The 15,083-nt window shown below is 35.6% G+C and overlaps 1 protein-coding gene across 4 annotated transcripts; it reads right to left on the bottom strand.

Moving 5' to 3' along the window:
• Positions 1-6,321: 6,321 nt before the first annotated feature.
• On the bottom strand, positions 6,322-13,473 carry LOC108319294 (peptidyl-prolyl cis-trans isomerase CYP95-like). Of its 4 annotated transcripts, XM_052880248.1 has the most exons (15): positions 12,505-12,598; positions 12,375-12,429; positions 12,048-12,136; positions 11,865-11,913; positions 11,716-11,740; positions 11,548-11,596; positions 11,070-11,108; positions 10,837-10,954; positions 10,088-10,215; positions 9,511-9,865; positions 9,084-9,202; positions 8,581-8,785; positions 7,260-8,489; positions 7,097-7,168; positions 6,322-6,885 (listed from the first exon to the last, which is right to left on the bottom strand). In XM_052880248.1, exons 2-15 carry the CDS (start codon positions 12,380-12,382, stop codon positions 6,579-6,581), a joined length of 2,793 nt encoding a protein of 930 aa, XP_052736208.1. In that variant the 5' UTR covers positions 12,383-12,429; positions 12,505-12,598; the 3' UTR covers positions 6,322-6,578. The 4 variants fall into 4 exon arrangements, with proteins under 4 accessions (XP_052736208.1, XP_017405865.1, XP_017405866.1 ...); XM_017550376.2 differs by lacking the exons at positions 11,548-11,596; positions 11,865-11,913 and adding an exon at positions 13,351-13,473 and having other exon boundaries at positions 12,505-12,621; XM_017550377.2 differs by lacking the exons at positions 11,548-11,596; positions 11,865-11,913 and adding an exon at positions 13,173-13,323 and having other exon boundaries at positions 12,505-12,621.
• Between the last annotated feature and the right edge of the window lie 1,610 nt (positions 13,474-15,083).

Raw genomic sequence — 15,083 nt, 5'->3', positions numbered from 1 at the left:
TGAGATCCTTCTTTTCCACTTAGCTAAGTTTTATTCATGTTATTTTTTATTAGGATTTTGAAAAGTATTTGGCATTTAAGTTTAATTTAATTTTATAAGATTGTTTGATAAAGAGAAATATAAATTTACTTTCAACAAAATTGATAAGGATATGTTTAGAATGACATCGATGTGATTTAAAAAAAAGTGTGTACTTTAAATTTAAATCAATTTTATAAAATAAAAGTATTTTTAATATTGTTAAAGATTTAGGTCAACGATTAAATTAATATACATTAATATACATATATATATATATATATATATAAAATGGGTCTTATGGAGAGTTTACTCAATTTTTAATATGAAAAAGTTGACCCAGAAATGTTTCTTTTATTTTGAAAGAGCTGATCCGAAGATACAGTTGTGACGAAAATTTTGTTGCCTGCGTGGGAAACTTTTAAAGTGTTGATGAGCTAAATCATTTAGTTGCGGTAAAAGATTTTATTTATAACAATTTACACCCAAAGATACTTTAAAACAAGATATTTTAATCACTATAAGAATAGAAAAGTTGGGCCAAAAATATTTTAAAGTTATAGCACAATATTTTAATCGTTATAAGTAAAATAGCTCTATGTTATTAGAGTCTACGACCAAAGTTCTTTATACACAAATGCTCAGGTAATGTTTTAATTATTCGACTCAAAAAAAAAATCTTACGATTTAATCCTTTTCAAGTTGGTATTAGAGGTTTAAATATGGAAGTTTTGCTTTCATATTTTTTTTTGTCATATTAGTTGTACCATATTTTAAGATATATTAAAGTGTACTCAATTTATATAACAACAATGAGATCTAACCACCTAAAAGACTGATATTATTCTTAACCAAAAACCTTAAGTCAATAAATTTATGGGTCTTTATTATTATATGGTATTTTACTTTTTTATTTAACCCAATGTGAGACTTATACTCACACTTGGATTCTCAACTGACTTGAGGTAACAATTCAAAACATGTTCTTCCCCTTTAGTTTTTGTTTATGACATTGTTCTTATTTTTCTCTATGAGAAATAGAGAGAAATAGAGAAGATTGGGAGAAAATATTCCTTGTGTGTTTAGCATACACATAAGGTAGTTTATTTATATTGTAAGATATGGGCCAATGCCCTTAATACAGAATAGACTAAGCCCAAATAACAGAAACACATATCTTAACATCTAGCACTCCCCCTCAAGCTAGAGCATATAAATCATATGTTCCAAGCTTGTTACAAAGATAATCAATTCTAGGTCCTCGTAAGGACTTAGTGAATATGTCTGCCAACTGGTTGCTTGAGTTAACAAACTCAGTCTTGATATCTCCGGATATGATTTTTTCTCGAATGAAATGACAATCAACTTCAATGTGTTTGGTTCTCTCATGGAAGACAGGGTTAGAGCTAATATGGAGAGCAGCTTGATTATCACATATAAGTATCATGTGAGTGACATCTCCAAATTTCAATTCACTAAGCAATTGTTTAAGCCACACAAGCTCGCAAGTAGCTGATGCCATAGCTCTATATTCTGCTTCTACACTGGACCTTGCCACAACACTTTGCTTCTTACTTTTCCAAGATATCAGGTTGCTACCAATAGAGACACAATATCCAGAAGTAGACCTCCTATCAGAAGGGGAACCACTATAGAATACTATATATATTTCTACACCACCCTCAAATTCAAAACATAGCTTAAAGTTATCAGAAAACAAAGAAATATTCAAAACAGATTCTGAACTAGTCGCTCAACGCACCAAACTCATTGTGCGAAAGCAAAAATAGTAGGTTTTTCTCCCTCAACTCTCGCTCAGCAGGGAGTTCGCTTAGCTAGAAGTGTTCTGCTCGCTCAACGTACATCAGCTCGCTGTGCGAAAACAAAAGCAGTGAGTTCTGCTCACTCATCTCTCGCTCAGCGAGACTGCATAATTGTGCAGCATCAAATCTGCAGAATTTGAGCCCATCAACCCCTCATGACCTATCCTATGCATATTTTCCAACTTTTAACACCCCTGGATTGTATTCTAGACTCAAATATACCTAAATAAATGTTTCTAAACCAACCTAAACACATTCTAAACTCATTGAACACAAGATTTTAAACTAAAATTTATTAAAACCTTCTTTAGAGACACAAATTGAATTCTACCAATTATGACTTATTTTCAAACAACTTAGGGACTCCAACAAGTCCCAAATGACTTACTAACACCCTCCAAAAAGATCATTTAAGCACATAACCCATAATTCAAATTCCCACTAGTCCAAACCCCCCTAAACTAGTTCTAAACCAAGCTAAACTCTACTTATCAACACCAATTACATGAAATTTGCTCCATTTCAATGCTTAGACACGTCAACATCTCATAACAGACCCCAAATGCCTTAAACCAGTTTACTATCCTTCTCTTACCATTTCACTACCTAAAACCTTTGTTTTCCTTCAAAACACTTCCAAACTTCAACAATGAACCAAAATCTTTGCTCCCTATCAATTTTCAACCATCTAACTCTTCTAACAAGTCCCAATTAACCACATAACAGTGCTAGACCAGTTCCCATCTCACTCCAATACCAAATTCTCAATTTCACTCACTAAAACCCCCTTTTTTAAGCTTGAAACTTAAGTAATTCACTCTCCATTACTCCAACCACTTTAAGATCACCATTTGAACCACAATACAACCTTCAAACACATAATTATAACAATAAAACAATCTAAACATATCACACCAAGCATTCAAACATCAAATCACCTTGGATCATTATTTAAAACTCAAACTCACTAGAACAACCAATACAAATACATGCAATTCATTTTATACTACATAGATATACTAAATTCAGATCAACACAATAATCTAAAGACTTGTACCCTCACCTGTTTTCTGGTAAGTTTTTATTTTCAAGGACGAAAATTTTTGTAGTTAGGGAGAATGTCAGACCCCATTTAAAACACACTCAAAACCCCAAGTAGTGGGATCCATGTGCCAAGAAGTGAGTGAGCATCTCAGTTAGTAGAAAACAGGTGGCTGTAGGAGAGTGGTCGTTCGGTTTTGGTGACGGTAGTACTTAATGCGAAATTTCAAATGTCGTGCCACTTCTCTGCATGCCTTCCTTCTTCTCCAAACTGCCGAAACCATTTTCTCCTCCTTCTCTCTAAGAAAATCTCACCTTTTCTTCTTCTGATCACCTCTCAGGCACCGCTTGAACACTTCCGACGTCAAGAGCTTTCGTTTAAACCGATCGGTTTGTGATTCTGAGCCGGTGAGTTTCTTTCTCTTTAGCACGTTCGTTTAAGTCTCGCTTGGAAATCTTTATTTCTGGTCGCCTGAGTGAATTGTATAATCCTGAGTATTCTGATTTTCTGCTTGGTTCAGTATTCCTAAAATGTGACTGCCAAACGTTAAGGTCTTTGGTAGTGGAGAGCTCTAATTTTGCATAGTTGAGCGTTCGGTTACGTATAGAGGTAAGGGAAGCTTATATAATTTGATTAATTCTTGTTTTGAACGTTGGTATGTATGCATGATACGTTGTTTGATTATTTGATGAATATAAAATATGCCTGTACTGCTTGTTTGGATGTGTGGATGGATGAATGATATACGTTGTGAACTGAGTTGAGATAGGACTTGATATTCAAATGGTAGTACTTTGAGTAAAGGTGATAGTATGATTGAGCGTTAATAGCGAGCGTTCGGTTCTTCTTGGGAGTGCATGGTCTTAACTAATTTCTCATGCTTTAGGGATAGTGTCTAAGAGTCCTTCTATAATACTATATAGAATTAGGTAAACTATGACCGAGAGTTTGTATTAAACGTTTAGTTTCCCTTTGAGCGTCTGTATATATTAAGTTCTTCTTCTGGAAAGGATTTCGTTAAATGGAGATCGTTTTATAATATTATATATATATATATATATATATATATATATATATATATATATATATATATATATATGTAAATGAGCGTTCGGCCTAAGTGTAGTTCTCCTTTAGGCTTCCTAAACAGTTTAGTTAATGTATACTACTCTACTTAAAGTCGTAGATGTTATCGTTATTGTTCATTAAAAATAAGTGTGCTGCAATTATATATATATATATATATATATATATATATATATATATATATATATATTCGTATTATGTAAGTTATTAGTGATCGGTCTTGGACCAAGCGTTCAGTCTCAGTAGCGCTCGTTCCTGATAAGTACTTGGTCTTGGACCAGCGCTCGTTTGATAGTGTTTGATTTCTACAGGGCTCGGTCTTAAACCAAGCGTTGGGTCTCGTTTTCAGTAATCTATTATTATCGTTTTATAATAAGAGTCTTCAGCCAAAATTGATAGCGTTCGTTATTTCATAAATTCTCATCAGTATTAGAATTGGGTGTCAAACAGTGTTGGTCTTTAAAAGGTGTTTGGGCCTAGAGTCTTAGTACTCGGCCTAGAGTCTTAGTACTCGGCCTAGGCTTCGTAGCGTCCGGTTTGAACTCTTACGGGTTTGTTTATTGAAGTGGATAAGTAGCGCTCAGTTATGTTAATTTCTAAGAAATGTTATTCCAGTCGTACTTACGCTATGATGAGAGAATGTGATCGTATTTCAGTTGAATGTATTAATGATAAAGTATGAGAAAATTTGAAATGTGATGTGAATGAAATAGTTTTATTATGAACGAGTATTCCAGGTAGGAATATCTCAGAAAGTGGTTATTAATTTGTAAAGTATGAATGTGGACAAAGCTTAGCGGGCGTTCATCCTGATATTCCATGATTACTCGTTCTCATGTAAAGAGGAGTAAGTCATGTGTGGGAATGGCCGGAGGTCCTAGTCCATAAGGTTAACTTGGACGGAACAGATCAACCTCGGGTGGCAACTGTTGAGGGTATCCCAGTTACTACATCACCCGGGTGCACGAACGTCGTAGCTACACAGGATTCATACAGTCCGGACAGTCAGGGTCAAGTGGTCGTTATTTGCATGCCTTGATGTATGAATGATGAGTTGGGTGTTGTTGGTTTAATTATGAATGTTGTATGATGTTATTGAATAAATTAAATTACATAAGCTTACTCTGTTTATCATTTTTGTCTGTATTGTGCGTCTTGTCGTTGTCCTGTTGCAATGATCATCTGTGTGGATGTGAGCAGAAGGAGAAGAGTTGTTGGAAGAAGTATTGGAAGATGCGGCGGAAGTGAAGGTCGAACCTTAGGAACGTTCGGTCTGTTATTATCTTTACCTTTTGTAAGACCGTTCGATGTAAGTTATTTTGTACATCGTTCGGTCTAGTGGTAGCTAGCGTACGATTTTTAATTCCCTGTTGTTATGTAAGGTCGTTCGGCCGTAATCGTATCTCGTTGAGTGTTGAACTGATCTATAATATTGTTAATATGTGATTATTTTCTTATATGGTTTTACACTGTATTTTTGGGATGTCGTGATTTTCATTTTTTACCAAGTGAATGATTAACATACTTGTATCCATTATGTATAAATATCCATGAAAAACATTTTTTAGTATTTAACACAAATTTTGTCCAATATCCATAAATACGAATTTTTTTTTCCAATTCTTTATAAGATCAAAATGACTTAACGTCAATAAAAAATAATTTTTAACTATTAAATTAAAATAAAAGGACAATATTAAAAAAACAATTTTAATTTTTCAAATTAAAAATGTGACCATCAAAGCTCTCGTAGACTTCTTAAATCTCTAAAATTGAGATTCTATTCTTACCAGGTGGTCCGTACAATGATAACATTGAACCGTCTTTGAATAATTTCTAAAACTTGTACCTGAAGGATAATCGAAAAATATATATGAATAAACTTTCATACATAAGTTATATACAAAATTTTATTAACTTAATTATGAAATCAAATTACATTTAAGCACAGGCGAAACTAATTTATGAAATAACTTATTTCACTTTTTCCCAAACATACGCAAAAGTTAAAATCTAGCTCAATCTAGTGCCCAGGTTATGAGCACCTTTGGCGTAGCATCCAATAACCGCAACTCATCCATTACCAGTCTAGCTGGATCCATTAAACACGAATAATTAACTTCGGACAATTGCTGATCACCATGTTTAAGTCCAAAAACATGCGAGCAATGAGCCGTTCAGAGTAAACTTTTCTTCAATGAAGAAGTTCTCGGTAAAATTTTGATTATATTTTTATCGGTAGTCTAAAAAATTAATATGCTCCATTGAACAAAGACAATAGATAACAAAATACCTCAAATGCCAAATATGTAAAAGTAAATACTAACCAAGAGTATATTTGGAGGACGAAAGTTCATAATTAAACTCAGATGAGTTTACTGACTGCGAAATAACTTCATAGGTAACACGTCCGAGCCAACTTTAATACACAAACAACACAGTATATTCTAAATACTAGTTAGCAGGGCATTCCAATTAAATAGAACAAAATATCAAAACAACAGTTTATAAAGGAAAAATAAGACATGTTTGCCGATTAAAGCAAGAAAACAAAGCAAGAGCAAAATTAAACCCTCGGGTCTCTCTAGCTTTCCCTAAAATTTTCACTTTCAGCTTGAATCTGGAGAACCGTCTCCGTAAGATACAAGGCCTTTCTTTCCTTCCGAGCTTTGGGACCGGGACCTTGACCTGCTGTTCTTTCGTGGAGATTCTGACTCCACTGAAGCCCTGGATACTGATGGACTCTTGCTCCGGGACAAAGACCTGCTACTCCGGGACAAAGACCTGCTCCTCTCAACACGGCGTCGATACGTGCCCACAGGTGAACGACTGCGAACAGGGCTACGGCTTCGACGTCGACCCCTGTACCGTGGACTGCGAGAAACAGATGGTGTCCTGCTCCTCCTACTCCGGAACCTACGTACACATTTCGACATAATCATATAAACTCCATATGTATATATGCATGGTGCTACCGTTATTAATAAATGATATAAAAACACTAAGCGTCAGAAAATAAAGATTTACAGATAAATCAAATCAGACGAGAAATAATTCATTCTGGAAAAAGAAAAATTGAGAAATGTAGATGTTTTAGGAGGATGGAAAAAAAAAAAAAAAGAAAAACCTTGGTGGGGTTCTTCTGCGTGGTGGCGGGCTCCTGTTACGCCTTGGGGAGTACCTTCTGTAACCTGAATATCTGAGAGCAGAAAGTGTAAAGAATGTAAGTCTCAACATACCACCTTTTAGAACGATGACCAATTAGAGATTATAAACAACTAACAATTTACCTGTCACGTTCACTTCTTCCATTATAGCGGTATGATCTCACAGGAGATCGAGAAGGAGTCCTATACCTTCTAGCATAAGAATATCGTTCGCTAAAACCTCTTCCCCTTCTTATACGTTTTGGGGAAACATCAGGTGACAAACTTCTAGACAAACTCCTACCACGAGGACTCCTAGAATAACTGCGACGATGGACTCTGCTTGGCCCTCTAACTGGACTCCGACTATTGCTTCTCAAAGGGACTCTGCCAGAGCTTCTGCTCAAGCTTCTGGCAGATGATCGAACTGGACTCCTGCTTAAACTCTTTCTTGACACTCTTACCGGGCTTCTACTGACCAATCTTCGTGATGGTGCTCTAGGTGAACTTTTTCGACGCTCCCATGAAGGTGATCTAACAGGGCTAGCACTCACAGTCCTGTGACCATGAGATCGCAAGGGGCTTCTACTTACACTTCTGTGATTGCCAGTTTTCACAGGGCTTCTACTGATTGATCTTTGTGAAAATGCTCTTGGTGAACTCCTACGGCCACTTCGAGAAAGGGATCTTACAGGGCTTCCACTGCTTGTTCTACGACCACAAGATCTCAAGGTGCCTTTGTTGATACTTTTACAGTTGCGAGTTCTCACAGGGCTTCTGCTGATTAATCTCCTAGATTTTGTTCTGGGTGATATTCGATGACTCGGTGTGAGGGATCTTACAGGGCTTCCACTATCACTTCTATGACCTTGAGATCTTAAAGGGCTTCTACTGTCACCTCTAAGTCGGTGATTTCTTACTGGGCTTCTGCTGATTGATCGACGTGATGGTGCTATGGGCAAACTCCTTCTTTGGCTCTGAGAAGGGGATCTTCCTGGGCTTGCACTGACACTTCTTCGACCATGAGATGTCGTAGGGCTTCTGCTGATTGATCTTCGTGATGATGTTTTAGGTGAAGTCCTCTGGTAGCTCCGAGAAAGGGGTCTTACAGGGCTTGTGCTGACACTTTGATGTCCATGATGCCTTACAGAGCTTCTACTGATACTTCTACCTTTCCTACCTCTCATTGGGCTTCTACTGGCGCTTCTGCTTGGACTCCTCCTTGCACTTCTAACAGGACTCTGGCTCAAACTCCTCTGTAGTGGAGCATGAGGACTTCTACTGCCACTTGGACTTCTGTCCAACCTCCTTTTTGGACTAATGCTTGGGCTTTTGCTCTTGCGCCTCCTAGGACTAACACTCGTGCTTTGACTCCTGTTCATCAATATCTAATAAAATACCTGATCTTGAAGAAATGGTAAGCACAAGAAATAACTGAGGTGTGTGACAAGAATGGAAAGCAGACCTAGATTTGTCTGGTCGATCATCCATCACATCAGGCTGCCTCACTTCACTTCTTTCAGGTCTATAGTTGGCTCCAGTGCCATTGCTACGCCGCTCTCCATTTTCCTTTGGGAATTCTTCCTCTTTCAATATATCCAGTTTCTCCCTCTTTTTAGGGTGCATTGGAGGTAATTCTTTCTCGATAACTGAGGAAGACTGACCTTCAGCTGCAATCAAATAAAAAGAATTAAAACATGATACTACACACTAGCCAAAAAGTGAGAACTAAGATTAAAAGATTAGAATCCCTCCATGTAGGGACTGGACCCCCCAGATTGTCTTTATCTTCAGGTAATAACTATATACAATGCAACCACAAAGTAGGCCAGTAGACCCACAAAAATTCACTATTATACAAAATTCTAAGGATTTTGCTTCATCAAAGACAAGTTAAAAAGTAAATAATTTAATAGATAAACAATATTTCGTGTACACAAACTAAAAAATGAAGGACTAAAGAATTACCATGTCTCTGAGAATGGTCTTCATGATTCTGATCATTCACTTTGGCACCATAACTTTCAATATCAGAGCCTTTGTTGCTCTTACTTTCACTATCTGAATCAGTATGACTGGGCGATTCCCTATCACCAAACACAATCTCATTAGCAGCAGATGTTTCGACATTGTGTAGTAGTAGCACTTGTTATATTAAAAAGAATTTGACTCCTTCAGTGAATATATATCTTTATTTCAAGAGCCACGAATGAATCTTCCGGTAGTAAGACAATGGCTATGATATTAAAAATCTAAAAAACACACAATATGCTTGTAGAATAGAATAAATAAACTAAACCACAAGATCTGCAAGGCTACTAGAAGTTCTTCAAAAGCAATCATCTATAACTGGAATCTATTAAATCATAAACAAATATTTAATCAGAATCAATACCTCTTTGATCTACGCTTTGATCTTTTATCATGTTTCCTCCGTCTCTTTTCTCGGTGTTTATCTCTTTTTTTTCCACGTTTATGTTTATCTTTCCTAGACCTCTTTCTCTTTCTCCGCCTATCATCGCTGGAGGAACTTGTGTAAGATGATGAAGACATATCAGAATCAGAATCACTGTCACTTTCAGAAGATGTTGTCTCTGAATCTGAGGAAGTATCAGATTCTGATGAGTAGTACTTTCTCCTTTTCCTTTTGTCACCTGAAGATTTTCTGTGCTTTCCCTTATGCAGTAAATGACTATTTGTTTCAGAAGATCCATCTCTTCCCTTCTTTGATTTATTTATCTTCTTTTCATCTACAAAGGTATAGACTCAAACTAAAACATCAAACATAATTGAGAATGACTTAACCAACTGGGACATAGCATATTCACACCAAATGAAGAATACATTATACTCAACCATTTCAACAGTGGAACACAAATTTTCTACAGATGATTAAGAATTTAATTATTCATATAACATTTCATATTAAGGGTAGAACTTAGATTTCTCCAAAACAGACAGGGAATTCTTACCCTCATTATGTTCACCACAATTGATTATTTTAACAGTTACACTTGGAAGTCCTTCTTTATCACCCACATCTTCAATTTTCTTCAATATATCATGACCTAGTACAAGCTTGCCAAAGACTACATGTTTCCTGCAAGATTAACTCAGAAGTAAACAAAATACACAAGTTGATCGTTTAGCTCCACTCTGAAGTAATGACTAAACATAAGGCAATTAACCCTCTCCTACACAATAATATGAATGAGATAGAGAGACCCCACTCAGAAAAACAAAGCTAAAAACATTATCTTTAATTGAGAAAAGCCTGCAGCAAAAGGTCAACGCTCCATTGTCTCAAGTGCATTCTAAATTAAGCCAAATGACATTTCAATGTGTTTCGAGAAATACTAAGAAAAAATAAAATCATGACAACACAACAAAGCCTTGTCCCACTAGTTGAACTTTGCCAATACACTACAGTTTATTTAATCAAATTAATTAATTATTCAAAAGTAGCTACCACTTAAACTGATTTTAACTTTCACAAAGGCATGAGTTCATAAGGTTAAATTTTTACAAAAATAAGCCAAAAACAACAAATATGGGATTCAAGAGCTGTTTTAATAAGTTCATTTAATCCAAAGAGTACTAAAATACTTCACAATCAACTACTGGAGTAGATAAGTTCAAATAAGTTGTAAATAAAATCATACAAATATCTAAATGGGACCTGAGTGCTAAATGCCATTAGAAAATAGCCAAATAAGCATACCTATCAAGATGGGGATCAGCTTTAAAAGTGATTATAAAATGAGAACCAAGAGTGTCACGATCAGCAACTGGCATTGAAAGAAGGCCTGGAGCATCATGCTTTAGCCTAGGTGATTCATCTGAAATAAATCACAAGTTGAATCTTTAAGAACTACATAAACTCAGATATAAACATAATAGTTCAAAATCCATGTTGTAGATTATGAGCTCAAGACCACAACTTAGCATTCTCACCTGGGAACTTGGAACCATATATGCTTTCTCCACTGGTCCCTGCAAAACACAGAAAGAATGTGATTGAGTATAGCATAACGTAGTACTGTGCTGCATTTGGGATGTCATTCAAAGAATAAGATATGACTGTCAATGAACTTTAATAGATTTAAATACAATGCTATTCAGCCACATAATACAAGAGATGGCTACATGACCATTTAATAAAACAGAAAAAATAACAACCACAGCACATCACATTGTAACAGACACAACTAATTAAAGGAAGATAACAGATGAAGAAGTTAAGCAATGGACAAAAGCATGTAATAGTATGGCTATAATTTCAAAATTACCACATTCCACGTCATGGTAAAGTCCAAAAATTAACTGAATTAAGATAATTACATCCCTCATACTTGCCACTGAATGACAAGCCAGTCTACATACATGCATAGGAGCTTTATTAATTTCCTATTTGACTTAGAAAAGGAATTACCATTGTTACAGCAAACATGAAAATGGAACATGGCTTGCAACTCGGACAACTGAATGATCAAATGATAAAACATAAAGAAAAGTGACCATGTATATTATATTAAATGCAATCTTCAAGAACTAGAGAAATAATTCATAATAGGAGGCAATGTAACAACATGATACATACCATTTCGATTGACAAAATCACCACCCTGCAAAAAGAAAACCAGACATTAACACAGGGTCACAAGATAACAATACATACAAATTGTGTTGGTCATCACAAGGCTTATCAGAATTATGAGGGTGAATAACATATAACTTAGTATGTACAACCTTAAAACTATATCACAAGAAAGGAAGTCGTGACCATCAGCCCTGTATCCTACAGAATAAACAACGGTAATTGGCTAAAATATGGACCACTACTAAGCCATTTTTAACCATAAAAATGTGAAGACAAAGAAAACTACTAAAGCACAGTCTAAATAATGCCAGAAAAACTAAAAATAAACATACCCGGGCAATGGAGCCTTTCACAATCCGATGGAAGAAAGAACCCTTGTAGTGCAGTGATTTTCCAGTGTTTGGACCAACTCCCATTTCTCCTGAACATATAATGCCACATTTCAGGAAAGAAAAATAGGAGGGTAGTCAGTTAATCATTGATTAGGAATTCCAATTTTCCATGCACAATTCATGGTAGAAAAATGCAATTGCATATCAAACACTTGTTTGTATGCGGCAGATAAATGATAATGATTTTACGTAGAATTTCACAATGTAAAGGTCCCATAAACAAATTGCCAACATTCAATGAAATCTTTCAGCAAGTGGATTTATCACCTGTACATAAAGCACGGAAATTTTCAGCAGTCTTCGGAGCAACATCATAGAAGAGCTGAGATGGAAGCACAACCAAGACTTAGATCGAATACTGCATACATAATGACAAGTCATAAAGACAAAAAAGTACCTCAAAAACCATCCTTTCAACAGGATCCCCATCTATGGACACATCCATAAACACCAGAGAATTCTTCTTCTTCGCCATCACCCCACCACTTAAACTCAATCCGTATCAACAACTGATCTGAATTAACAAAACACCATTACACAAACATCAATTAGCCACTGATAGCAAGCAATAATCCATAGTTCACCACTAATCAAACAAACACCAATCCTAATAACACAACAAACTACCCTGCTGCCCTTCAAAGCTTTCACGGTATATTTTCCCAAATTCTACCTAATTCACTTTAACAGTCACCATACCCAAATTCTACCTAATTCACTTTAACAGTCACCATTACAGTCGTTTCCACAACATTTAAGAATTGTCGAAAATTGCTAACAAATTAAGCAGATGTGGTCGCGATTAGGGTGACCATACGGTGTAGCTGATTCCAAAGATCTTGACATAGCAGCCAAAATCGCAGTCACAACTGTATTCTAAAACCTATGAGAACACTACAATAGCTCAACTAAACAAAAAGGAGATAAGGTGAGCACCATAGAGATCACATAAAACTTTAGCAAAAAGTAGAATCAAAACAATAAACCGTTCACGCCAAAACCAAGCAAGAAACTACAAAGAGTTGAACAAAAGCAGATCGAGGAGAAGGCAAAACAAGCATTAACTGTAAAATCAATGAGATTGAAATAAACGGCGCAAAATCGCAGTAGTTTGGTGGAATCTGAGATGGGAACTTAAAACCCTAGCTAGAGTATTAATCTGACAGAGAGAACAGTGTTTTTCGGAAGTAATCCTGACAAAGATGCTGAAGAAATAAAAACGGTAGTACACCGTGGAACTCACCTCATCTGATGCACAAATCACAAATCAAAATCTAGGTTTGCATTAAGAATGCTTAAAGAAAGTTTTTCATGGAAGAACCTATACCCGCCTGCTTGCAACAACACACTTATTATTGTTTATCAGATTATCAGTAAACTCGGTTTGCTGTTATTATTATTATTATTATTATCTCTTTTTGTTTTTTTTTTATTGGTAAGTATAATTTTGATATTTGTTTTAATGGAAGAAGTTTTCTAGGATATCTGTGGGGAATTTTATTTTTTTTTCACATTACTTCTAACATTTTTTTTTTATTTTAGCTAAGTATATAATAAATTTGGATCTTTAATCAATTTCGTATATTATTATTTCAAAATTCAACTTCTAATTCTTTTATTAACTAGTCGACATAATTATTATTTTATGGGTTACTTTTTTATTTGTTTATATGTTATTTTATAATTTAGGTATTATTTATGTCACGATTTTCATCACCAATGTCAATTATTACAATTTCTCTCTTTTTAATTACATTCTAACATTAATAAATCTTCAAATGCAAATTTTACCAACTTCTTATGACAAAGAACTAGTAAAGAAATTTCTATAAAGAATAGGAGTTTTCAATGACATATTTGTGCGGGTCAACCTCCATAAAAATCATACTTGAAAAGTGTGATACTCTTTACAAAATAAAATCTTCAAAACAATCTACAAAATAAAATCTTCAAAACAATGTCACATTTCTCACAAAAAAAGCTTTTTCAATAAATTGAACTTGAGTGAGTAAATGTGACATCCCAAAAATACAGTCATAACTATAAATCCAGAAGAATCACATTTAATAATAATCTCAAACAGTTTTCCACTAAAAAAATTAAAAACGAACGAATGAATCAAGGACGAACGTCCTTGATGTACAGTTCAACAATTAAAGACGAGCGCGCAAAGCCGAACGTCCACAAGAGTTACAAGAAATAAAACCGAACGTACAAGAAAGCTGACCGAACGGTTTACAGAAACAATTACCGAACGGTCGAAATCAACTTAAACGAAAGCAAGAGGTGGTCGAACGACCACTCAGTTCAACAGGATACACTACTGGCCGAGCGGTCTCACTGCTCAGTCTTCACTTCCACATCTACCAGATTCTCTTCTTCCAGCAACTCTTCTAAACGCTCGTCTCCCTCTGCTCACATCCACACGGATGATCATCGCAATGACAAGACGGACGTACAAGGACAAAGGACAACACAAGGAAAACGAAAGGGTAAGCTTACGTAATTTAACTCATGCATCAACATACAATTTCAGGTAAACAATTCAACATACATGCATATCTCAACATACACATTCATTACATAACAACCCACTTCAACGTACTCATTAAATAAAACTCAACACGACTGACTGTCCGGACTGTATGAACTCTGTGTAGCTTCGGTGTTCGTGCACCCGGGTGATGTAGTAACTGGAACTCTCATCAGCTGCCACCCGAGGTTAGTCCTATCTATCCAAATAATCACCAGGACTAGGACCTCCTGTCGTTCCTACCCATGGCGTACCCCCTCTACGTGAGGATGAGTACTCACGGAACATCAGGATGAACAACCGGATAAGCTTACCACATTCATACATTACAAATCTTAATAATCAAGTTCTGAGTCGTTCCTCCTCGGAATGCTCTTTCAAACGTCACAATTTTCCATTCATCTCTTCATCATTTACTATTCATCATCATTTACTATTCATCA

This window comes from Vigna angularis, chromosome 7, assembly GCF_016808095.1.
Source record: "Vigna angularis cultivar LongXiaoDou No.4 chromosome 7, ASM1680809v1, whole genome shotgun sequence".
Taxonomy (NCBI): domain Eukaryota; kingdom Viridiplantae; phylum Streptophyta; class Magnoliopsida; order Fabales; family Fabaceae; genus Vigna; species Vigna angularis.
The sequence above is the reverse complement of the archived record's forward strand: the minus strand, read 5'-3'. Positions and strand labels throughout refer to the sequence as shown.